Here is a 25,477-nt window from a genome sequence, read left to right as displayed (position 1 = left end):
ATTCAGCACCATTTGCTTTATGACTGTGTCCAATGGGGGCAGCCAATTCAACTTCTTGCTGCTCTAACTTCCCTCCAACAATTTTCTCCTTTGGGTTGCTTTCTCAAGATATTCTATAAAGAGCAACAGGAAAAGAGACTAAGACACTGACATAGTTACTCCTATCAAGACAAGGGACAAACAGAAATGAATCACTTTTCAGGGAGAAAATTAAGATGATGACATCAGATAGTAGGATGACTGCAGTGATCGAGTGCTTCTGTTTGAGCCGGGGACCCTTTGGGACATTTGGGTGTTAGTGACCTTGGTTCCCACTGCAGAACGTATTATTTATTTACATTGTTATTTTGGATGCTATGGAAGAGAATGCTATTTCTGTCTGAGTGGGTATGTTACCTCACGGGTAAGGATTCATGCTACAACAGGACAGACTTACTTCATGTTACATAAATGTCCCATGGCCCAATAGGTTATCCAACAAAATCATGATCACACAGACATAACTGTATTAACTGAAAACCTAATACACTGATCCCCAGGACCACATAAACCAGGAATGGTGAAACACACTTAGAATCTCAGCAAGTGCAAGGTCGTTCTTAGCTACAAAGCACTGTTACAATGCCTGAGCACAATACGGCCTCTTACTAGAAAGGCCTTTAGGTAATGGGGACTACACTATCCCACAGGCTGACTGCTAACACCACTTGGACAAAATATCCAGGAAGTATCCTAGATCCAGTCTAAATAAAAGTGTTTGCATTGGTGGAACCTATTATGAAACCTATGTCCAATACCTTTTGATCCTCTTAGGTAAGATGCCAGTTTTGCCAGTTTTAAGGGGTCATTAGAAGCACTGAACAAGTTAGGGTATATGCACTGCTTTTAAAACCCTGTCAGTTTGACATGCATAATAGAACGTACATGCATTTTGACTAGAGCCTGCACAATCCTTGGAATGGCCAAAATATCATCCCCTAAGAGCTGGCCCATGACGGAATCTTGTACACTAATTATGCCAGGGGTATCTCAGGGTCTAACTCCTAAAACTATGATGAACCACTAGGTCAGGAGCCTACAGCTCTATGCTATGAACACTAGGAACCTACCCAGAGGTAAAACCACTGTTTATGTGTGTTATGATAATACAAATGAGTCAGTGTTCTTAAAAGAATGACATAATACTATGGCAGATCATAGCAGCTGATTTTTAACACTGTCATGGAAGGTCCTGGCAGCCCTGTAGACTCCTTCAATTCCTCAAGAACTGCATTAAAGACAACAGAATTGCTGTAGACTTATTAGCCAAAGTGATTGTGTGAATGAAAATTCCTGAAAAGTAGCTGCAGCTGGCTGTGAAAAGTCCTGGAAGGACCTAGTTTCTGCAGAGACTGATATACCAAGTGGAATTTCAATACTATGGAGAGCAGTTTTGTAGTTTTGGAGACTAAATGCTTTAACTTGGACTAGTTTTAGCCCTCTAAAACAGCCATGCTTTGTCCCATTCTGTATCTGAACTAACACTATGTGACAATAATTTGAAACCTCTTAGAAGCTATTAACTTAGCAAAACACTAACTTCTGCAATCCAAGAGTTAAGAATGCCTTCAGATACTATCTCGGGTTTACAGAACAGCTCCCTCGTCTCACTGTACCCGCCTCTCTGCTGTGCTCACCAATATATTTATATTTGTCATGACTTTGTTCTGTAAATTGTTTCCACATAGGGAAATGGAATGGTTAGCCTAAATCTGTGTTCTCAGGCCACGGTCACTCAAGAAAAATCAAAATGAATTACCTTTTATTCCCTTAAGATGAGAGATGTGACTACGTGGGATGGCTGTATAATCACAGAATTTGGGAGGAAAAGAAAGAGTTCCAGGCCATTTGAGGACAAATAGGCTTAAGAGAGAAACCCTGTCTTACCATCTCAAACACACACACACACACACACACACACACACACACACACACACACACACACACACGAGAGCTATGGTTTTTCCATCTACAATTGCCAACACCTCTTGTTGAAACACAAGCAGAGGAAGCTCTGAAGTCAGCCCTTGAACAGATCGTGGAGCACCAGGGTTTGAGCCAGGTCAGTGCTCTAGGCAGGTCTGACCATTCCTGTCGTCTTGCATGTGGCAGTGGTTCTCCTGGGCCTAGTTACATGAGTTCTGGCTGAGGCTCAACAATGCTGCAGTGTGTTTCTGGTATGGTGTAACAACCTATGGGGAGACAAATCTCCTCTAGAGTAGGGGCTAGCCTTAGGCAAAGAAAATGTACTAGCTTTGCCAAGGGGATTTTTCTGGGCCACGGGCAAGAACACAAAACAATTTTTTAGCTGGCCCTGGACTAACTGAAATTTCCTCTTTCTGGTATTGTCCCAAAGAATGGCTGTAGAATTTATTGGTAGCGTAGCATCCCGAGTTAGGAAGAGATTGGTAGGTATTTCAGTTCTCCTCAGCAACTGATGTTCAAAGAACCGTGGCGTTTAAAGTCCAGGGCAGGCAGCTTTCTGAGGTCCTGTGCCTACAGCTGTGACAGAGAAGTCTTAACTCCCTGGGGAGACTTTCCTGAGCCTGAGGAAAGCAGCTCACAATCGCTAAACTGCTGCTGACCTTCTCTAACTGATAAACTTGCCCAGCCACAAGTATCTGGTGTATGTCTGTTTCCTGTCTGTCTTACCAAACTTCTTCTCAAGAGTTCCTAACCAGACAACCGGTACGTAGTCAAATTTAGAGTTCATGGAAAAATTTAAGCCCAGCTTTGATTTAAAAGCATTGAAACTGACTATACTTAGAGATACAGGAGTGTGAGAGTTCTCCTAAGAAACAATATGAATAGAACATGAAGATGTCTACACACTAGCCTGGGGCATGCAAACATTTAAATATCAAGAATAAAGGACACAGAAAAGGAAACAAAAAAGAGAAGAAATGGAATACTCCTGTAACCCTGTGCTGAAGCTAAAGGACCACGCAAAAGTAAGGGGGAAATGAGCCAAAGCCAAGGCAGAGAACCACACATTTAAGCCTTAATAAACCCAATTTAAAAAACCAACAAACATAAAATCAATAATTTCTGCAGTTGGGTACCACAAATAGAACTGTTAAAACATACTCAACCTGCTTTGACATTTTATTTAAAATCTTTCCATTGCTTGTATTTACAATTATTTTACCTATAACAGTATCTGATAGGACAGGGTGAAAAAATGTTTTGTTCTCATGACGTTAAAGCAATGTCTACTTTCCATCACCCAGTGGGAGCATCCCTGAAACACTCCTGTGCTCTATCACGAACACCACCTTTGAGATCAGACACTTAACTTCTAGTTTAATGAAGGATCTGCCTTGACCAGCCCTTGGATGGGCTGTCTACTCAAAATGAACACTCATGTCTATCCTATTCTCACCTTCTCCCATCAGTTTCTGAATCATCAATGTTTCTTTCCCCCTCCTTTTTTTTTTTAAAGACAGGGTCTCATATTGAAACCAAAGTTGGCCTGAAGCTGGTACCTTAGCCTCCTGAGTGCTGGGATTAGAAATCTGAGTTACTCTATCCATCACCACTGGGTTTTTACTACCAGTGTCTATCTTATTAATTATTCAATGTATTGTATTAGTTATTCCAAGTAAACCAAGCCCCTCCAAATTCTCCGATATTACCAGTCAGTTATTATGTCTATCCTTTTCTTTTTTTTTTTTTTTTTTTTTTGGTTCTTTTTTTCGGAGCTGGGGACCGAACCCAGGGCCTTGCGCTTCCTAGGTAAGTGCTCTACCACTGAGCTAAATCCCCAGCTATGTCTATCCTTTTCTTAAGAATTATTTTTATTCACTGGGCATGATAGATCACACCTATAATCGCAGTAAGCATGAGGCTACTGTAGAATCCCATCAGTGTTCAGTACACAGGGAATTCCAGAACAGCCTGGACTACAAAGTAAGAGCCTCTAAAAAATATAAACAAAATGAGCAGGGGAGATGGGGGTTACTAGACACACCTTTGTTGGTGGAGTTCTGCTTAGCATGAAGGAAACAAACATAAACTAGGCATAACAGTGTATCCCTATAATCCTACAATTGTGAGGTATTGTCAGGAGACCAGAAGTTCAAGATCATCCTCAGCTACAAAGGGTGTTTGAGTAGCGTGTGCTAGGAAGTTAGAGCCTAGCCTCAATGCGGAAGAACTCACTCAGCCTCATGCATGTATTCTCTGTAGTGTAGTCAGGATCTCGCTTGGCTTTCAGAACACTTATGGGCAGGGCTTTCTTCATACCTCTTTTTTATCCCCACTTTCTTTTTTATCCACATCACTTACCACTGTACAACAACTATCTAGTTACTTCCTTTAGCATTTCCTCAAATGGACCCAAAAGGCAGAGATTTTTTTTTTCAATTATTTTTTCCCAATTTTGTATTCCTGGCACAAACAACTAAACTTACCCTGTAGCTGACATTAAATATGAACACTATAGACAAATGAACATCATTGGAAATAAACGTTATCTGCTTACCTCAGCCATGTTTTTCTCTAGCTCTTTGCGCTTGGTTTCTTCACTGGCTAGGTTTTTCTTCTTGAGGTCAAATGCACTTTGAGACTTAGTATTAACTCGCTGAGCTTCTGCAAAAGCATCCTCTAAAGATCGGAGAATGCCTCCAGTTTCCTACAATCAACACACACAATTCACACCAATTAACACATCATGCTACCTTTTTCCCCCCGTGGATTTTAAGATGTGCTTACGGTTTACAAACTTATCATTGCTTTTTTGATTAACAAAAGAATGTGTAAAACACTGCCCAGTGAATCCTAAAGGCATGGTTTACTTTTTCCAGTGTTTATCTAATTTGTTCTGACCTTATCTTTTCTCTTCTCCAATTCTTCTATTTCACAATTGAGAGCCTTTATCTTTTTTTCATTCTCTGACAGTACTTCTTGAAGCTTTAATATTTTATCCTGCATTTCCTTTAGCTCCCCAGCTGAGCGTTCCTTGGTATCTTCAGCCAGCAAAAACTGATAGGCAATATATAAACGGCTCAGATGCTCGATCTCACGCATCACTTTCTGGTACTCCAAGTAAGAAGATCTTTCCTGAAAGAAAAGTCACCATAAGGAGTGATTCAAATTCATACTTTTAAAGCAAATGTGGGGAAATTTTCACTACAGCAAACTTGGATCAATTTCTCTTTATATGATCTGACTTTTGTTTATCGTTAAAGACGTTATCTAAAGCATTTAGAAAGTATAACCTCAAAACTCTGGCTTTTAAGATAACATTATACTGTCTGTAGAGAATTCTACAAGGCCTTGTGTGCGTGTGTGTGTGTTTAAAACATGAACAAGCAGTCCATTTAACAAGGAAATGTGTTTTACGCTTCATATACTGGTGACAGCAGTCTACAAAGTGCATATAGACATCAGGGCACACTATTAAACATATTGGCAATAGTGTTCCTAGGATTCCTACAGAATGGCCAAGTACTACAACCACGTGCCCCACATTAGAGAAGCTGATTCACATAAGGACCCACAGAAGCAACGCAGCAACTAAACTGTAAGCTGAAGGTAGAGAAAAATTCATAGTAGCTTCACTGCCACCCCCTGCCACAGATTTAGAAAGAATATGACAAAAGAGGGATCTGAAGGTTAGGCTTAAACTTCTAATTTATAATTTGCCAATTTTTCGGTCTTCCCAAATCACCTACACAATAAAGTTAAAGAATACTAAATTTTATCAAGCAGTTAATAAGTCTTAGATGGGTAAAAACAATGTGTTCTACAAACATTCCAATACTGCCAAGTTTTAAGATGCTTGGGGTTGCAAATATATAGAAAGAACACAATCCTACCATAAGATGTTATAAATGAACTGTGATAATTACTGTGATAGCTACTATCATACTAGGAATTCACTCTGAAAAGATCAAGGTTAAGAATTCTATCTTTTAAAATGTTCTAGTCAATACTAAGTATCCAGTAAAAGTGGATTTGCTATTCTTCAATAAAGTATTAAAAGCTGTCATTAACATTTCTAAGATTATGAAGACTATTCTCCAATATCATTATGATTTAATAGAAGAAATACACATCCACTGCAAGGAGAAGGCTGGATTAGAGTACTAATTTGAATGCATTTCATCTCACAGAAAAATTCTCAAGTGGTAGACATTTTATCAGTATTTGTATAACAAGTACTTTCACTGATTCTGAGAACAGTTCCAACTATATATCAAAGAATTAGTATTACCTCTTTTAATTTTTGAATTGTTGGCGTAATCTCTTCTTCCAGTATCTAGAATACAAAAGAAAGCCACTATTTTCAGTAAATCAGGTGCCAACACAAAACACATCTAGGTGTCTGTTTTGTAAGACATGGAAAACAACTGAAAAGTAAAACATTTTCTTGATTCACAGCATAAAACTTCAAATCAAGATTCTTCTCCAAAACTATTTCATGTCTTTTTCAATTACCGTTTTTATTTCTTTCAGCTTAGCCTCCTTTTTTTCTATAGTTTTCTGGGCAGCTATTTTTTTGTACTCATACATCCTGGTTCCAGCAGCTTCTTCGATCATGGATAATATCTGAAACAACAATTGTATTAAGAATTCAAAGCAACGTCTCATTGGAATTTAAAATTAATTATAACAATACATTGACCTCAACATAACTTTACTATGTAACATACACACACACACACACACACATATATATATAAAATATATTATATATATATTACATATATAGTATATCATAAGTTAACCAGATTAAAATATGTATGTCAATGACATTTAATTAAAAGAAATATTTATAGCTTCACTCTTGTTCCTGAATCAAGCCTTCTTCTACACTAATTTACCAATGTTTATCACTAAAATTCAAGCTGCTGACTCTTATTTTCCTTCAAATATAAGTATACAAAGGCAATTAGACTCTGTCTCTACCTTTCTCTGCCTCTACTACCCTCTTGACTCCCCTCCCTATGCCCTGAATAAACTCTATTCTATACTTAAAAAAAAAGGCAATTAAAGAAAAAAAAGTAGCCCCACTCAGCTTCTATTTTTTAAGTTTGCTCTTACAACTGTTTTACATTGAACTTCACTATTTTATTCCAAGGCTGAAGCATGGAATATTTGCTTACTGACTGCAGCACTAAGAGTTATGACAAGTAACTTTCTCTACACTTCCTTTCTCTATGCAGTGTCTGACACCATGTCTAATGACTAAACAAAGCAGTGAAAATGCATGCCAGCACCTTTAAAAACAGCTTCTATTCTTCAGTGCCAATCTCTAGAACAGTCTTTCTCAATCTTCCTAAAGCTATGACCTCTTAATACAGTTACTCATGTGTGGTGACACACAACCATAAAATTATTTTCACCGCTGTTTCATAACTAAATGTTGCTACTATGATGAACAGTAACATAAATATTACATAAAGTATCTGATTATGTGACCCCTGTGAAAGCGTCATTCTACCACTGAAAGGGGTTGCTACCCACATGTTGAGAACCACTGTTCTAAACGATTTTCTTTTTTTGTGAACCCATTGTAATTTGTACATGTTAGCCAGTTTTAACAATTTTTCACTAAACTTGCACCTGAGGGAAAGTAAACTTGACCTTATATACAGTAGTAAGGTCAATTACAATCTCTTTAACTCTTTTCAATAGCAAGAGTAAAAATAAAAGATTCACTTGATTATATCAACTAGTTTCAAGGTAACTTAAAATTTCTTTATTTCACATAATGTATGCTAGAAAAGAAACTAACTTCATATGTACTGTTTTTCTATCTGGTTTTTCCTTAGTAATTCATTCCAACATAGTTAGCTAGGCTGCTTTATACAGTCAAGATGTTTTAACTATGGACACAGTGCTAAACATGAAGCTCCCTTCTAATCCTTCTCGGTATTCTTACCTCTGGTGGTTTCATATTTAATACTTTCGTAATTCTGCCCTAAAAAGAAAACAGCAAATTTAATAACTTCAATGAGCCATAGAAAATGTTGGATATTCACTGTTTAAGTGGAAATGGCTGTTGCTCATCGGTGTGACACAAATTAAGTTATTAAATGATATAGGTTAACTCAGGACATGTCTGAGAAGATCAGTAATACAAATGGAGAAGGATGAGATTTTAAAACAGACATGGGCTTATTAAGTATTTCTTGATTTTTTTTTAAACCCTGCAAATATATCTTCAGAAAGTGGACCACCTGATTCCAGGTCTGAACGTGAAATTAGATCTGGCTCAGTGGCAGAAAATCATCAACTGCATTAATTTCCAAAACCAATCTCCTCAGGCCTCAGATTACAAGTCACGATGCAGAGGCACTTGATAGTAAGGTGTTAGCTTTGAGGCCAGATTACAGTGAATCTATTTTTATTTTAGATAGTTTGCATATGTCCCTCATAATTCATGTTAGGGACTCAATCACCAAAGGGACAAGGTTGGGAGGTGGGACTTAGTGACAGTTGTTTAGTGAAGAGATTAATGATATTCAGTGGTTTGTTGACTAAACACATAATAAAAAGTGAGTTCAGCCATACTTCATCCCTCATCTCTTCCCCTGGATACACCTGTGACATGTTCACTGTCCTGCAATGACAGTCATGAACCAACAAAATAAACAAAAAAATTCTGTTGTTTAGAAAGCACCCAGTCTATGCTGTTACGTTCCTTAGAGCAACTAAAGTAGGTAAACACATGGTCCCATCAGGATCCTGGCTGACTCCTGCTTTGAACCAGAGAAAATAACACCGTGTTTTATGTATTTATTAACAATATATTATTTCACATCTGCTTAAGTCTTAGGAGGACAGTTTTCACTTTATTCTTGAAATAATAAAATGTTTTAAAATGGATCATGTAAACCAGGATAACAATTCTATGGTTTTGATATCAAGAACTCCCCCACCAGGTTCATGAGTTAAAGGTATCATCATCAATGAAACATACAGGGGCGGGCTGCAGGGACATGATTGGATCGTAAGAACACTGACCTAATCAATAGTTTTGTCATTGAGGCAGTTATCATTGGAATGTTGGAAGGCTAGAAACTAGGGAAGGTGGCAGCCTCACTAGAGAAACTGGGTTTTAAAGGAACATCTGTCTCTCTCGGTTTCTTGGATCCCAAGAAGTGAGCAGCTTTACTCTGCCATGCTGCTACAATGTGGTGTCCCAGCCTCACATCAGGAACACAGTAGTAGAGCTGGTAAATAATGGGCAAGACACCTTGAAGCCTACAATGAAAAATCTTTCTTAACTTTTTTTATGGGTTGGTTTTAGAGGTGGTAGTGATTTTGTCAACTATAAAATTCTGACACATGACTTTTCCCCCTAACTTAGTACACAGTGGCTTCACTTATAAAAAAAAAAAACTACAAACAAAACATAATATCAAAAATTCAGAATATGCAAATAAAATGATATAAAGAAAAATTCCAAAGTTCTCTTATATAATAAAGTAAATATAGCAGGTAATAAAAGTACTCAGAAAACACAAAATGATGCCAACAAGATACCTGCATGATGAGAAAGTGAGGGTTATTCACGTTCAGGCCCACAGAACAAAAGAGATCCTGGACTCTGGTGTTGTTGGCATTCACTCCATTGATTAAGTATTTATTTCTGCCACCAATAACCACCTAAAAAGGAAGCATTTCACAAACTTTAAAGATACAGGAACACTTTGTACCAAAATACTAAATTAGTCTATTAATTTGCACTATTCTGTATAACTAATGGCACCCCAAACTGGAATAATAGTAGACATGACACAGTCAAACCTCAGGTGCTCTCACTAACTAATTAATGTAATTATGCATAAGCCTCCTGACCTGCATTGGACTCAGTATCTCAGTTCCCATCTAACATTATTTTTCCAGTATGTACACAATGCATTTTTCTTTCCTGACCACGTTCTGAAATTGACCACACTTAGAAGTTAATTATTGTCTTTCCAAGGAGAACAAAAGTACTCAAAGTTAGTGACATAGGCAGTTTGGTATGAATTCGTGACAAAACTCTAAAGGTCATTAAAGTGACACTTGATGACTTCAGAGAAAGAACGAGAGAGAGAGAGAGAGAGAAATGGTGCTTCAGCTTGGGTTCATCACGACATTCTAGAGCTTGTCTTGTTTACATTTTACAGTAATTCCACAACTGCCATTTAGGGTACGACTATTGCTTCTCCTGGTGTCTGAAAGACTTAGCTCACTGCATTTAACAATCTCCAGCACACGTCAGTAATTAGTAAACGCTTAATAAAGTTAATTTACTTTCTTTTCAGGATTAGTAGGTTGGGAAGTGTATCCTTAAATAAAACAAGGAATTTGTTCAAAAATATCTATTAAGAATTAAAGTCTCATAACCGAAATAGAGAAAGATATATGGATATAGACAATCCCCAAAAAGTAGCTGTTTATGGCAACCTAAAAACTCAATAAAGAAGTGAATTCTGTCCTAATCTAGCCAAACAAATAAAATCAGAAGCTTGATAAAATAAAGAGCCTATATTAACAAACTAAGATAAAAAGGTGAAATTTAACACAATTCAAAAAATTAGTATAAATTTTAGAATTAGTTTTACACATTAATTATATGATGAATTAATTATATAATTAACATTACATAAATTCTATTTTTAAAAATAGAATTAATAAAATAAAAACAAAATTGAGAAGCTGACAACATTGATATGAGAAAAACAATTATGGACTTATGAAAGGTCCTTAATAATGTTAAAAGAAATAGCAATAATGAAGCTAAGTAATAACACATATAACAAAATCAGAGTGGTTTCAAATCCTATGATGCATACTGAAATGAAAGCCTGAGGAAGCTAGTGGAGAACCTAAATGAAGCAATGCTGTTTGGTTCATACCTGTTTTCACTAGGCCTTTTTGTCACTCTAAATCGAAGGCCATAGAACTAAAAGAAAATTATACGTGTATGAGGGGAGGGAACAGAGAGGCTGCTACATACTTGGTGTGATTAGGCAAATGAAGGAACTGGAAATAAGTTCCATGAAAGCCCTGGTAAGGTTAAAATATTTAGACCTGCAGACAACTTAAATATTGAAATATACAGAAAATCAGATTTCATCTTGGAAGTTTCAAGAGAACCAAGATTAATGCATGAAACTTTTAAATTCCTAGACTTCTGCTGAATTTAAGATTAGTTTTTAATAACCTCTTTACAAAACCAGAATAGAATGCAAGATTTGAGATAACAGGAGGCATTCACAGCAAAGAAAGCTAAACATGGCATAGCTTAAGTTCTAATCATAGCTTAGTGCTTCCGCGAGAAGACTCTCAAGATCCCTTTCACGTCTCTTAAAGATGATAGAGCTTTGGGCCAAATACACATGTCATTATTGCCTAAGAAACATTATGCAGGTGTCCAAGACTCTACAGGAAAGATATTCTAATGGATTCTAGTCAGTATTCCTAAGAACTGCCCAGGCAGTTTTTACTGAGCAATACTGCCAAACACCTTAGATTTGAAAAGTTTGTAAGTTGTTGTCCCTCCAAGGGACAACATTCCTTCATCAGACTCAGGGTGCTATATCTAAATGGAGGTGAAACATTCCATCCTATAGCAAAGCTCCTTAAGATTCAGGAAGTAAGCCATTTAAAACCTTCAGGAAATCTCTGGAGCTGACCAGACTCACTGCCCACTCCCATGAAGCTTATGTAAGAAGTACTGTTGAGAGACACTGTAAAGTAAGATTGGTTGCAAAGTGCAATTGCTTTAAAGATGCTGAGATCAGCTGAGCTGTCTTGCAGAGAACCTCTTAATTCAGTGGTCCTCAGCCTTACTAATGCTGCTACCCTTTAATACAGGTACTGGAGTTGTGATGACCCCCCAACCATAAAATTATTTTTGTTACTTCATAACTGTTATTTTGCTACTGTTGTGAATTGCAATGTAAATATTGTTTTCCCATGGTCTTAGGTGACCCTGTGAAAGGGTCATTTGATCCCCAGGTTGAGAGTTATTGCTTTATTATGGAAAAAGTGTTATGAAACAGTTTCTTCCAACATTGAAATGGTCCATTCCCCAAGGAAGTTTCAACAGAACAAAAGTAAACAAACAACTCCAGGAAGCTTCAGGATGTCCCTGAAACTAACCAAATTCACTAGGTGCCTTCCTGTGAGGGCAAGCAATAAAAGCTGACTCCCCCAAGGAAGCTGAAGTGCAAAAAAAGATTCTTGAGAAGAGAAAAGGTATAAACACCACTGAGACCAGACCAGTTGCCTGGAAGAGTTTTGGACCCACTGAGTTTTGTCTAAACTAGAGCAGATACTAGAAAAGATACTCTTCTCATCTGTGGAGTTGCTGTAGGCTGTGCAGTATTCTCTGTTCCTAGCTTTATGAGTTGTCACCATGGATGATGCAGCTGTCTTTGAGTCATTTCTATTCCTCTAAATAATTCCTCATCCCAAATCCTGTAAGTAACCCTAGTACAATTCAATGGTTTACCAAGCTGAACTTTAGTGGCACTCATACTTTGGTCTGTTGCTAGTTTCCCATCTGGGGTGAGTAAATCTCCTGAGAAACAATGTCATACAACATAAGTCATCCAGATCTTTGACACTACTCACCTGTCTTGTTACAGTGATTTCATCATGAGCTTCAAATCCTAATGGACTCTGCTTTTTGTCAGAATTATCAAAAGTGATTGAAACAGAGGCTTTGGTGATTCCAGCCTGTCCGTTTTTATAAACCAGATCTTGTAAATTTGAAGCCCGAACCTGTAATTAGAGAGGGAAAGGAAAGTTCATTGACAAAGCATCATATTGTACAAGTGTAGGATTAACAATGTGTGTCTTGCGCTGGAAAACCAAACTCTGTAGTGTTAAGTAAAAATAGGCAGTCACATCTGTGTGCAAGAAAAACAAGTACTACAGATAATAATTTATAGTATGTACTTTTCAACAGTTCTTTCTTTCTGTTCTGAAATTTTACTAACCAAAGTTAATTTCAAAACTCAAGGAAGTAGTGTCTATGAACTTTACTCGACACCCCATCCATTAGTTCACGCTAAAAGGGCACTATAAGCACAAGGGAAAGGACCAGTCTTGGCTCACCACACCCCAAGACAATCTTCTCAGCACATAAGAGAGTATTTGTCCCAAAGGGCAAGGAAGGGAATAAGAGCCAAAGACAGGAGATAAAGGAAGAGTGAGGAAAAAGGGGAAATGGGACAGGAAGAGAGAGTTCTGGAGTTGGGGGTAGAGACAACAACTTCCTCTGGACAGACAGGAGACCCCTGTGGTCCACAGGCAAATGGCACTTTATAAGCAGAAAAGGGAACACCCCCATGTTAGAATGAATTGGTTAATTTTGGTTGGGCATGTTAGTTAGGTGAGCCAAAGGGGGGTTTTTGACTGCTGGGTTTCAATACTTTGATAGCTGGACCTTGGTAGTCAGCCTCAGGAGGTGGAAGTGGCTGGACCTTGGTAGCTAGTTTCAGGAATGCAATCTAACAGTTTTTAGCAAGGCAAAGGGAATGTGTGAGAAGGGCAAAGTCTGCCAGAGCCATGTTTCCATGAAAGGTCAGCTAGAGTCCCTCCAAGAAGAGCAGGTATAGACTGAGGACAGAGACTACCTGAAGTAACAGGGCTAAGAGGACCAACCTGAGGCAAGGCCTCTGTTTCTATCTTTTTGTCTACAGCATGGAATAGTAATAGTGTTTGCTTAAATGGCTGTACCACAGCACAACATAATTCACAAAAAGAACAAATGTGCAAAGGAAGAAAATCCAAAATCCCCACAGATCAGCAGATTCTCTTGCCAAATTTCACATAAGTCAAAAAGTTTACACTTTACCTGAGACAGGTTGGAGATGCCTAGGAGAAAGCATATGGAATCCAATATATTGGATTTTCCACTACCATTCAAACCAGTGATCGCATTGAAGAGGGGGTCAAAACCATTGACTTCAGTCCTTTGTGCATAGGACTTGAATCCTTCGAGAATGATTGATTTAACATACATTTTTTATACTGTCTTGGGTTAAGCCTGTTAGGCAGCAAGCTACAGGCCAGGTCTGTATAAAATAGAAATAACATCATGTAAGTAGAATGTTAATAATAATAAAAAAAAAACCCAAATCACATAAATATGACAGGATGCACAATAATGTAAAGTAAAAATACATCTGCCAAACTACTTTTTCTCCTAAAATCAGCTGGCTGGGATTTTAAAACATCCAACCGTTGTCATTGCCAGGAAGCTGAATATTTAACCTGAAAATCACCTTTATCACTCCTGTCCACTTCCTAGGCTCGTGTTGCACTTTAATAATACTGTAGTTAACAGAGACTACTGATTATTTTGCATTTCATTCTCCTTGCCACAGATACCACTGGACTGGATACTATTTACTGCACACGACTTTGCATAAATGTCACCTTACATGACTCCTTCTGGATCTCCCTAAATAGCACTCAACACCCATCCTCTCCTTCCTTTTCCTTCATGGCAATAAAAGATGACATTAGTCGGCATTCATCCGTCTTTGCAACTCATCCTCAGTTCCGCTGTGCTTTCTGCCTACATTCGACCTTAACTCTTGTGAACGCTCGATTCTCAGAATCCGGGTAGTTAGTGGATGGACCTTAAGGACGAAGTGAATCCATTCTACAGACTCGCTTTAAAATTCCGTGTTCTCTCGCTTCCCCAAGCCTTTCTCGATTCACCTTACGGATGAACAACAATCAACATCCCTAATTATCGTTTGAAGTCCCTTCTTGAGGATCTTGCCCTCCCCAGTGCCCCAACTCCCGCCTGGCACCAGGCCCGGCCAAGGGCCGCACTACGCACCAACCACCAAGTGGCCGGCCAGGGGTACCAGCAAAGTTCCGACTCGACGCGGAGGCGGGCAGCGAGGTCACCCGACCTGTATTCGGGAGCTACCGGGAGAACGCCAACATCCCGGCCACAGCATCCGCCGTAGCCAACAACCGTGCCGGAACTGTTTCTTTGAATTTCGGCGCGAGCAAAGGACCCCACCTCCGACGCGTCTGCTCTCTGTTGGTGCCTTGTATCTGCCTGACTGAAGAGTTTCATCTTTTGCCCCAAGGGAAAACACAGAAACGACACACAGACAGTACATAATAATTTAAATATTGGAAAGTAGGGGACTATACCGTTGTGAGCTTGGAAAGTGAAAATGCAGTTAGGTCGTGCTGACATCGCGTCAGGCATGCTCCGGGCAGCACCTCTTCCTGGTCTGGGCCTCGCTCGTTACCGTCCACGCCCACTTTCTGGCCCTCTCAGGCCGCGGGTCCCGGGCCCTTGGCTAAGGTCCGCAGGCTCCGCCTCCTCCAAGTCTGCGCTTTTTTTTTTTTTCCCCGCTCGGAGATTACTGTGTGGAAACTAACACTGGCCAGAAAAATCTTCTGAAGCTTCTTTTTCTACGGACTACAGAGATTTCTGGAAAGTGGAGGTTGTAATTAATTGAATGAAAGGCGCCGGCTTTGAAAAAACAAAAACACAAAACAGGTCCAGTTTCCAGAGGGGACCATATGCCTGCAATACGTGGAGTTGGGTAGCAGATGTCTGTACGATTCCTTATGCCGAAAACCTGTGTAATTATACGCAATGGCTGACTTACTGGTTTACGAAATGTTGCTGAAGCTTCTTAATGGCAGTTCGTATTTACAGAGTTCTATGGATTGGGTAGCTGTGTTTCAAAGGCTGTCAAAAATATTCCTCAACAAACGTGGGATCCTAGTGTTTCCCTATGAGTTTTGTTTCCTTTTGTACAGATCGAGTTCATTGAGTCATTGGGTTAAACGACTTGTAAGTGACAGATTTTTGTTCCAGGCAGCCTAACTACAGAGCATGTGCTCTTAGACTATTCTCTACAACTGATAATTTTACATTGCTAGTTAGAACAGATTCCCATTAACAACGTGTATACTTTTTAAACAACAACCGTGTTGGGGTGATTTATATTTGAGCATCAATACTAAGTAGGGAAGGACTTAACTTTGTTTCAATTGAAAATATAATTTTTCATACTGTATATCCCGATTAGTTTCTCTTCCCCCAACTTCTTGATGTCCTCCACTCACCCAAATCCACACTCTTTCTTTTCTCTTATTAGAATGTAAACAGGCATCTAAAATGATGATGATGATGATGATAATGGTGGTGGTGGTGGTGGTGGTGATGAAATAAGATTAAAAAAAAACCAATAGGATTTGTCCTAAACAGGATAAAAGAGCATTAGAAGCACAATGAGACATTTGCACACAGATACACAAAACATAAAAACAAAAGCAGAAACCATCATACTTAAGCAAAAGATTTTTAAGGTTAAACAGAAATGTCCAGACAAAGCAGTGTGGGGCAAAAACTCTCTAAAAATACCATTAAATTTGTTTCGTGTTGGCTGTCTATTGCTAGGCAGTGGAACTACCCTTAAGTGTGGTTTGTATACTCAGACTTCACTGGAAGAAATATTTGCTCTAAGAGCAGTTGTCAGTTGGATAAGCTTCTGGTTTGGGATGGAGGATTGCTTCCATTTCCCCTCTCAGTATTGTCTTAGAACTGTGTGGGTCCTATGCATGCCGCCACTGTGAGTGCCCCTCACTGTCTCTGTGAGTGCATCTGTGCATCAGTCCTGCTGTGTCTAGGGGACCTTGTTTGCCTGCTGTCTTCCATCTCCACTAGCTCTTATGATCTTTCTGCCTCCTCTTCTGCAGAGTTCACTGACCCATAAGGCGAGGGATTTGATGGAGACATCCCATTTAGGGCTGAGTGTCTAAGGCCTTACTCTACACATTATGCAGTTGTGGGTCTCCATGTGTTCCCATCTACTGTAGGAAGAAGCTTCACTGTTGTTAGGAGTCTTGTTATTGCTATATTGCTTTAGCAAAACAGTAATATTTGGTTTCCCCCTTGATCCATTTACTACATAGCCTCAGGTTCTTGGCTTCCCAGGCAGTGTTGGTCATGGAGCGGGCATTAATTTCAATCAGGGAGTGGTTGGTGACTCCCGAAACTTTTGTGCCACTGTTGTACCAGCTTATTTTAGAGGCAGGTCACTACTGTAGACACGAGAATTTGAGATTGGGTTGGTGTTTACCTTTCTGATCTGGTAGTGTGCAGTGCCTTCCCGTACTATGAATACTATTCAGTAGGGGTGAAGGGTCTAGGTAGGCACTAGCTTGACTTCTCTGTGTTGGGTGCGTCATGTAGGTTCTGTCTTTGGCATTTGGGACTCAACAACAGCTGAGAGAAACCAATAGCCCATGTTGTTTGGGTGTTTCTATACAGTACCTTGGGTGGAAAACTCCATTACCAGCGTTAGAGGTTTCATTTGAGAGATGTCTAATCGGTGCTTTGTCTTCCCCATTACTAGGTGATTCCAATTTAGATATCTTAAACATATGTGTATAAGAAGCCTGTATTATATTGAATGTCCATGTCTTCTCACTGATGGCCCTTTGGTTTAGTGTGCCATCCTGTAATCCCCTCCTTTATGGCCCTCTTCTCACTTCCTGCTCGTTGGATTCTCCTGTTGCAGTACCTCTCCACCCCATCCATCCATAAAATACAATTACCTGCTCTTTTCCAGAGAACTTTCCTCCCACCTAGTCCCTTATGCTATACCTAACCTCTGTGGTTATATGGATCATAGCTTCTTTATTGGGGACTTAACAGGTACGTCCACTTATAAGCAAACACATACCATATTTCCTATTTGGGTCTGAGTTACTTCACTCAGGATGATTTTGTCTAGCTTCATTTACCTGCCAAATTCATTATTGTTTTAACACTAATTAATATTCCATTATGTAAACAAACCACTCTATTCATTACTTTGTTGATGGACATTTAGGATGCTTCCAGTTTCTGGGTACTGTAGTTAGAGCAGCAATGACATGGTTGAGCTAAATTAGTAGATAGATAATGCTTACACTTAGCTTCATCATGGAATACCTTATTTTTTCCATCTATGTTGAACGAAAGTTTTGTTGGGTATAGTAGTCTGGGCTGGTGTTTGTGGTCTCTTAGAGTCTGCAGCGCATCTGTCCATGCCCTTCTAGCTTTCAGAGTCTCCATTGAGAAGTCATGCAATTCTAATAGGTCTGCCTTTATATGTTACTTGATCTTTTTCCCCTGCAGCTTTTAATATTCTTTCTTTATTCTGTACATTTAGTGTTTTGACTATTGTGTGCTTAGGGGACTTTTGTTTTAGTCTAATCTATTTGGTGTTTTTATGCTTCTTGTACCTTGACAAGCATCTCCTTCTATTTAAGTTAGAGAATTTTTCTTCTATGACTTTGTTGAAAATGTTTTCTGTGCCTTTGATCTGTGTTTCATTTCCATCCTCTATTTCTATTATTCTTGGATTTATCTTTTCATACTATCCTGGATTGTGTCAGGAGGGTTTATTTATTTATTTATTTTTAGATTTAACATTTTCATTGACCGAGGAATCTATGTTTTTCTATCCTGTTTTCAATACCTGAGAATACGTTTCTTGTATTCTGCTGGTAAAGCTTGCCTCTAAAGTTCCTGCTTGAGTTTTTCATTTCCAGATTTCCCTCAGTTCGAGTTTCCTTAATGATTGTACTTCCGTTCTCCTGTCTTGAGCTTTTTTCTTCCTTTCATTTCACTTGGCTTTCATTTTTATAGACTTCATTAATTAATAAAATTAGTTTATTAATTTCTCTTAAAGATCTTTGACCATATTCATAATAGTTGTAAGTCCTGGTCATGTACTTCGCTTAAACATTTCTCATGGCCTACTGTAGTATGGTAGCTGGGTTCTGGTAATGACCTCTTGTTCTAGCTGTTATTCACTGTTTTTTGTTTTTTGTTTTTTGTTTTTTTCACTGTGTTTTGATGCTGGTGTCTAGACACCTGGGTTTGGGATGATTGTAATTCTAGGTGTTGTCTTTGTCACCTGGTTTTTCTGTTCCTTGATTTCTGTTGCCTTTTCTGGATCTTAGAATGTATTAAGTGTGCTTCTTATGCCCTGCCAGGTGGGACCACTAGGGGTCCTGGGGAGAAAGTGTTTCTAGGTGTTTGGAAGGACTAGGATGGGCTTGGGGATGGGGCTTGGTGGGCGGTGGGGGAGTTATGGGCAGTGAGAGCATCTCATGAAGGAGGAAAGCTTGGTCTTTCAGGAAGATTTGTTGATTCTCCAGGAACTCAAGTCAGAGAAGGAAGGCAGGCCCCTGCAGATGGTCTGCTACAGGACTGAGAATGAGACTGGGAAATTTACAGTGGTGTACAGGGAGGAAAGTGAAGATCACATTCCTGAACCTGAGAACCTCCAGGCAAGCATTGGCCGGCAGGTTCTCACCTAAAGAGTACCCCGGGTATTGCAGGCTGACACAAAAGGATAGGGAGAGAGAACAAGACTGAGTTGTCTTAGGGTCTGTGGAGTCCCCAAGGAATAAAGGAAGTTTGGGAACACAGGCCATTGCAGGTGGACTGCTGGGGCTTAGCTTTTTAAAGGGGCTTCTGTTGTAGGTGATTATCTTTTAGATTTTTTTATTTATTGATGTTTTGAAACACTATGACAAAAAGCAACTTGGGGCAGTAGAGTTAATTTCACTTATATTTCTGTATTATAGTTAATCATCAATGACATCAGGGCAGGAACCTGGAGACAGGAACTAATGCAGACAGTAGTATTAAGTCCTGCTTACTAGCAGAGTCAATGGGTGGTGAAGTCTACTTCCTAGTTCATGCTTAGAGGTGTCCTTACTTTCCAGAGCAGTGGTTTTCAACTTGTGGATCACAACCCGATTAGTACTGAATGATCCTTTCGAAGGAATTATATATTAAATATGCTGCATAGATATTTACATTATAATTCATATAACATCAGCAAAATTACAGTTATGAAATATTCACAAAAATAATTTTATGGTTGGGGGTCACCACAACATGAGGAACTATCTTAAAGAGTCAAAGCATTAGGAAGGTTGAGACCCACTAGAATGGTACAGGCTTTGCCAGGCTTAATTTATAAAGGTAAATCCCTAATCAACTGTCTGAAAGGCTCCCCCTGCTAATCTATTGCTTTGGATGTAGGATTTTAGAATGTGAACATTAAGGGGAGAGGTCTAAATCATAGCACTATGGATATGTATTTTAACATTGTCCTCTTGACTTTACAGCAATTTGGAACCAGTTTTAAATGACCAAGTGTCAATCTTTTGTTTTGAAAGTGTTATCCAACTTTAGCCAAGTTTTAGGGAATTTTGTTTAAGAAACAGTACATTTATCTATAATAGTGTACTACCTGCCTTCCTATGGTATCAGTCAATTTGTCCTGTGAAATTAGCTAACATCACTTTAATAAAGATATTTTGTCTGCTATAATTCTTATTACTCTTGAACTCCAACGACTTCATTTATTTATATTGGCTCTGTTGAATTATACATTTTTACCTTAAGCTCTACTATATTCCTTTGATCAGTTTTTTATGAATAAAGAATTTTGATTTTTACACAAATTTAAAATCTGTGGATTTTTCCAAATTGTATAACCTAGTGGGGAATAAAAATTTAATATTAAGACAGACATTATTAATATGTTGACTACTTTAATAGATTAATGGCTAGGTAATATCCTTAAGTCAAATGCATAAGAATGTACAAGTATATAAGCATTTAAGTGCACTTTTTTATTATGCTCTATCATATAAAATGATGGGTTTCATAGTGGCATGTTCTTACATGTATACTGTGTTTCCTTTGCTCACATCACCCCTCCTTTAATGTCTATCCCTCTTCACTGGTGTTAACCTCCTTCTTTCTAAATAGTCTGAGAACTTTCTTATTTTTTTAAATCTAGATTCCAAATATAAGCATATAAAATAGTGGTTCAAAACCTTCCTAATGCTGTGACCCTTTAATACAACCTCATGTTGAGGTGATTCCCCAACCATAAAATTATTTTGTTACATATAAAATTCCTTAATAACTGTAATTTTGCTACTGTTATGAATTGTGAAGTAAATATCTGATTGCAGGATCTCTGATATGCAACCCCTGTGAAAGGGTTATTTGCAACCCACAAGCTGAGACCCTCTGATAAAAGAGAAGACATAGTATTTGTCTTTCTAAGTCTTTTATTTTACTTAACAAGATGACCTCGTATTCCAACCATTTTCCTGAAAATGACACGATCCACTTTTCCTATGGATGAAGGAATCTAAGTCAACATACAGAAGAGAAACTTGGATATCTGTCTGTGTCTGAATAGACTTTTTCTGCATAAGGACATTGGGATGCTTACTTCCATCAGAACTGTATTAAAATTGCTCACAAAGGTTGTGATCTCATCAGTTTCAGCCTTGGTGCATTCCAGAGGCACTTGAGAAATCACTAACAGGTGAAAGTTTTATAGCTTTGCCTTCAATGTCACAAGAAGAGAATGAAAGGCACAAACCCAGTGATACTCCCTAATTTGGAGAGGAGACAGCTGGTAACAGACTACAGAGGAGATAGTATAAACGCCAGTGTTCGTGTGTCTTTACCCTGGGCTTAGGAATGCTTCAAACTGCAGACCCCTGAAGAGTGTGTAGACTTTCAGTCATGTGGGAAAGAACAGGAACACTGTCAGTTGGCTAACTGAGGTGTCCATTAGCATACCAAAGTGCATGCTGCTAGCTAGGTGTTTGGTACCTAGGGCCCCACTCAGTTCTTCTCACCAAGCCCCCATTAAACCTCTCCAGTCCATTGATTTAGCTTCCCTTCCCCCAGCTTCTCTTTCCTAGGAAAACCTGCCATTTTGGCCATGTGTTGTTCTCTTCTCCCTTCTTAGTCCTGTTGGTTCCCTTGGCTTTCTTGATCCCTTCTCTCACCTGTGTCTCCTCCTCTCTTCTACCCCCTCCAATTAGGGGTGGGTTCAGTCTACTGGCCATGTTCAGGTCACTGTTTTCCCCCTCTGTAGTCTTGCAGATGTCTCTGACTGTCCTCCCTCATATCTACAGTTAAAAACCTTCTCAACCATACCTTGGAGTGGTCCTGCCCTCATTTCATTTAAATACAAAGGTGGCCTAAAGGATAGTAGGACCCTCAGGTTGCTGAACATGGTGAGTTCTGCCACCTTTCCAGTTCTCAGCAATTGCATTCTTTCACTTAAAGGCTGTGCTTAGACCTACCTGTGCATTATCATTTCAATGATGCTATTGTTTTAAAAACTTTTTTCATTTTTTTCATCTTTGTTTTTGTTTTGTTGTTGTTGTTTTTTGTTTGTTTGGGTTTTGGCATGACTTCCTTATTTTGATTCTTTGGTCAGATCCAGGCACAAAGGGGATAATCAAATGACCTTACTAGGTGGGGCTCATGTTTAAGAAGAACATCTATGGTCTTTGTTTTGCTTGCAGACTCTGACTTATAGGTTCTCACATTCTCTCGTATAGCTATTCCTAAAACCTTAGTAATTACTAAAGAAGTCTGGTACCTTCTTTTATGAAAATATATTTATGCATTAGTAACAAAATCTAGTGATTCTACCCATTTTTTAATTTATCTTTCCACAATGTCCTTCTTTGCTGGCTTCCAGGCAGCACTCCCTGTGTAGTCCCTCTTTGCTATGTCAAGTACTCTTTCCGTTTACCAGGATGCTAGTGTCTCTTCCTGATCTTCTCTTAATTGTTATTCTGTCATGATGACCCCTTACTGAGTTTCTTTGGGTTTTTTGTTTGTTTGTTTGTTCTTTAAATCAATATCAGACCGATCTCTCCCTCTACCAGTTGTTTTCTTTCTGTTACATAACTTAGTTCTCACCAGATCTAAGATAGACTCTACACAGATATTTTTCCACAAGATAGACAGTTACACTTCTACTATGTGTATACAATTTTGTAGGCCTTCACAGTCAAAATATCTCCTGTTCAAATTCTAGCTTCATTTTTTAAAATTAAACTCCAAGACTTGGTAGTAGTCAGTCTCTGTTCTTTCTATATAACCGTAGTGTTTGTTTTGTTAAACCCAAAGGTGGGAGGAGAAAGACCACCAACCCAAATCATCATGGTCAAGTTAATTAAAGCAAACAATTAAAGTAAGCGTTTTAAAATTTGTGTACACAGGCTGCCTCCTCCAAAGGCAGGGTTCAAGAGGTCAGCATTGGATGTGAGGAAGACAAGGTTTTTATAGCTCAAAGGTAGAGCATCTTCCAAATGGGAGATTTGGGGGGCAAAATAGGCGAGGTTACAGGAGCAGAACATAGACATAACAAGTCATTTCCAATGACCTGAAACAAAAGACAGGGTTGCAAGGTGGGCATAACAAGGTAGTCAAAACAACAGGTAGTCTAGGTGGTCTTATAAGCTTTTGAAACAAAGGTAGTATTGCAAGATGGTTATAAACAACTTTTTGAAACAATGACATGATTGCCATTCCTGGAACAGGCAGTAGAAAAACATTTATGGTTAAAGTTACAGGTGCAACTTAGAAAACAGAAGTTTAATCATAAACAGACCTAGTTTGTCTTTAATGTCAGATGGCTTTTAAGACTAGGCTAGAGGCAGGTTGGTTCTTCAATTACTGTGTCAGGTATGAGATCTCTCTTCCGTAAACATCTTTGATGAACATTTTTATTAACCTTGACTTCATTTTATGAAAATGCCTTTTATTTTTTCTCAAACTATATTTCTACTTTCGCTTTTCTTCAGATTTCCATCTCTTGCAGGACTGTAGCCAAGCACCAACTGATGACAAAAGGAAGTACTTGAAAATTTTGCTAATGAATAGGTGAATTAAAGAACAAATATTCAAAGGAAGCATTTAATGTGCCATCTGAACTTCAAAGTTGGTATTCCTAATGGACTTATATATTACATCTCCATCTATCTTCTTATCACCATTTACATATTCATTTAACTCTTTATACACTTTTGCTGACATATATTCCTTTTATGATAGACCTTTTGACATACCTCCATGTCAAACACCTAGTAAAAATGACCAAACACTGGTTAATATGAACAAATTATTATTATTTCTGTGTGTGTAAGCCAGGATTTAGTGAAACGACCAAACTAGACTACTCAGTGGGTAGAAAGAAAGTTTTACTGGGGAATCAAAGGACTGGGGCTGTGTCTCAGAGAGTGGCTAGAGAGAATAGCAGAAAAACCAAAGCCTCATCAATTTTAAGAAGGGATTATTGTGTTTATAAAAAGAGAGAGAGGGCTGGGGATTTAGCTCAGTGGTAGAGTGCTTACCTAGGAAGCGCAAGACCCTGGGTTCGGTCCCCAGCTCCGAGAAAAAGAACCAAAAGAGAGAGAGAGAGAGAGAGAGAGAGAGAGAGAGAGAGAGAGAGAGAGAGAGAGAGAGAGAGAGATATGGGGGGAATATGTTTGATGGATATGTGGTAAGGAGTGGGAAAGGGGGTGCTGTGGGCCCATGCTGAGGAATTCCTTCTCTGAGGGACCAGCAGGTATAGTATAGAATAAAGTTTATTCAGGATATGGGAACAGGAGTTGAGAGGGTATTAGAGACACAGAAAGAAAGAGGAGAAGAAGGAGCAGGAGGGCAGAGAAGTAGAGGGCGACCATGAGCAAGAGGAGAGAGAAGGTGGAGGGGAATGGGGAGAAAGGGAAGAAGGGAGGAGAGGACAGAGTTAGAGCTAGAAGGCAAGAGAGAGGAGGGGTGTACAGCCCCCTTTATAGTGAGTCAGGCACACCTGGCTATTGCCAGGTTACTGGGGTGGAGCTGAGACAAATCCTAACAGGGGTGAGCTGTGTGGTGATGGCACACCTTTAGTCCTAGCACTTCAGAGGTAGAGCCAGGGAAGAATCTGGGAGTGTAAGGTCAGCTTGGTCTATAGAGCAAATTCTAGGACAGCCAAAGCTACACAGAGAAGCATGTCATAAAGACAGAGAGGGAGAGGGAAGGAGAGAGAGAGAGAGAGAGAGAGAGAGAGAGAGAGAGAGAGAGAGAGAGAGAGAGGTGCCAGAACAGAACGACTTGGGAATTAGAGCGGTGGGAGGTGGGGTGGGAGTCAGAACAGCCTGAGGACTAGCGTGGGCATTTTTTGATCTGTTGGAGACTTGAGTTGACTGGAAACTCGATACCCATTCTGGTGGTTGGCTGTTTCAGGGCAGATAAGGGAAGTAATGGCTTTTCTTGACAAACAGAAACCTGCTTCAGAAGATTTCTGAGGAACGCTGAGTTTGGGTTTTCGTTTACTTGCTAGCAATCCTATTTACCCAGTCATAGTGCAGCCTGAGCTGTGCCCAGATGGCCATTTAGGATATTGTCAGTGGCACTGCTATTTTGAGAGCCAACTAATATAAATATATATACATATATATATTATTTCACAAAATATTCAATATTTGAGGGTTCAGCAAGTTAGTATTAGTGGTGGTTTTCCTTAGATCTTGTATTGAAGACCTTGAACACTCCTCACGAGCTAAATGAACTGATTGTGTAATGCCATCAATGGTACTGCAGCATTCGGAAAGCTGCATCTGC

At 39.1% G+C, this 25,477-nt stretch overlaps 1 protein-coding gene across 2 annotated transcripts in view; it reads right to left on the bottom strand.

Moving 5' to 3' along the window:
* The window catches only part of Smc2 (structural maintenance of chromosomes 2), a 46,276-nt gene extending 31,296 nt beyond the window's left edge, over nucleotides 1-14,980 (bottom strand). The window contains exons 1-9 of one of the 2 annotated variants that reach the window (XM_087549698.1): nucleotides 14,919-14,980; nucleotides 13,847-14,066; nucleotides 12,619-12,768; nucleotides 9,535-9,657; nucleotides 7,928-7,966; nucleotides 6,481-6,591; nucleotides 6,257-6,301; nucleotides 4,867-5,100; nucleotides 4,523-4,672 (exon numbers count right to left, since the gene is read on the bottom strand). In XM_087549698.1, the coding sequence (XP_087405824.1) occupies nucleotides 4,523-4,672; nucleotides 4,867-5,100; nucleotides 6,257-6,301; nucleotides 6,481-6,591; nucleotides 7,928-7,966; nucleotides 9,535-9,657; nucleotides 12,619-12,768; nucleotides 13,847-14,014 (1,020 nt within the window). In that variant the 5' untranslated portion in view covers nucleotides 14,015-14,066; nucleotides 14,919-14,980. 2 annotated transcript variants of the gene reach the window in all.
* Between the last annotated feature and the right edge of the window lie 10,497 nt (nucleotides 14,981-25,477).

This window comes from Rattus norvegicus, chromosome 5 (assembly GCF_021556685.1).
Source record: "Rattus norvegicus strain SHRSP/BbbUtx chromosome 5, alternate assembly SHRSP_T2T, whole genome shotgun sequence".
Lineage (NCBI taxonomy): Eukaryota > Metazoa > Chordata > Mammalia > Rodentia > Muridae > Rattus > Rattus norvegicus.
The sequence above is the reverse complement of the archived record's forward strand: the minus strand, read 5'-3'. Positions and strand labels throughout refer to the sequence as shown.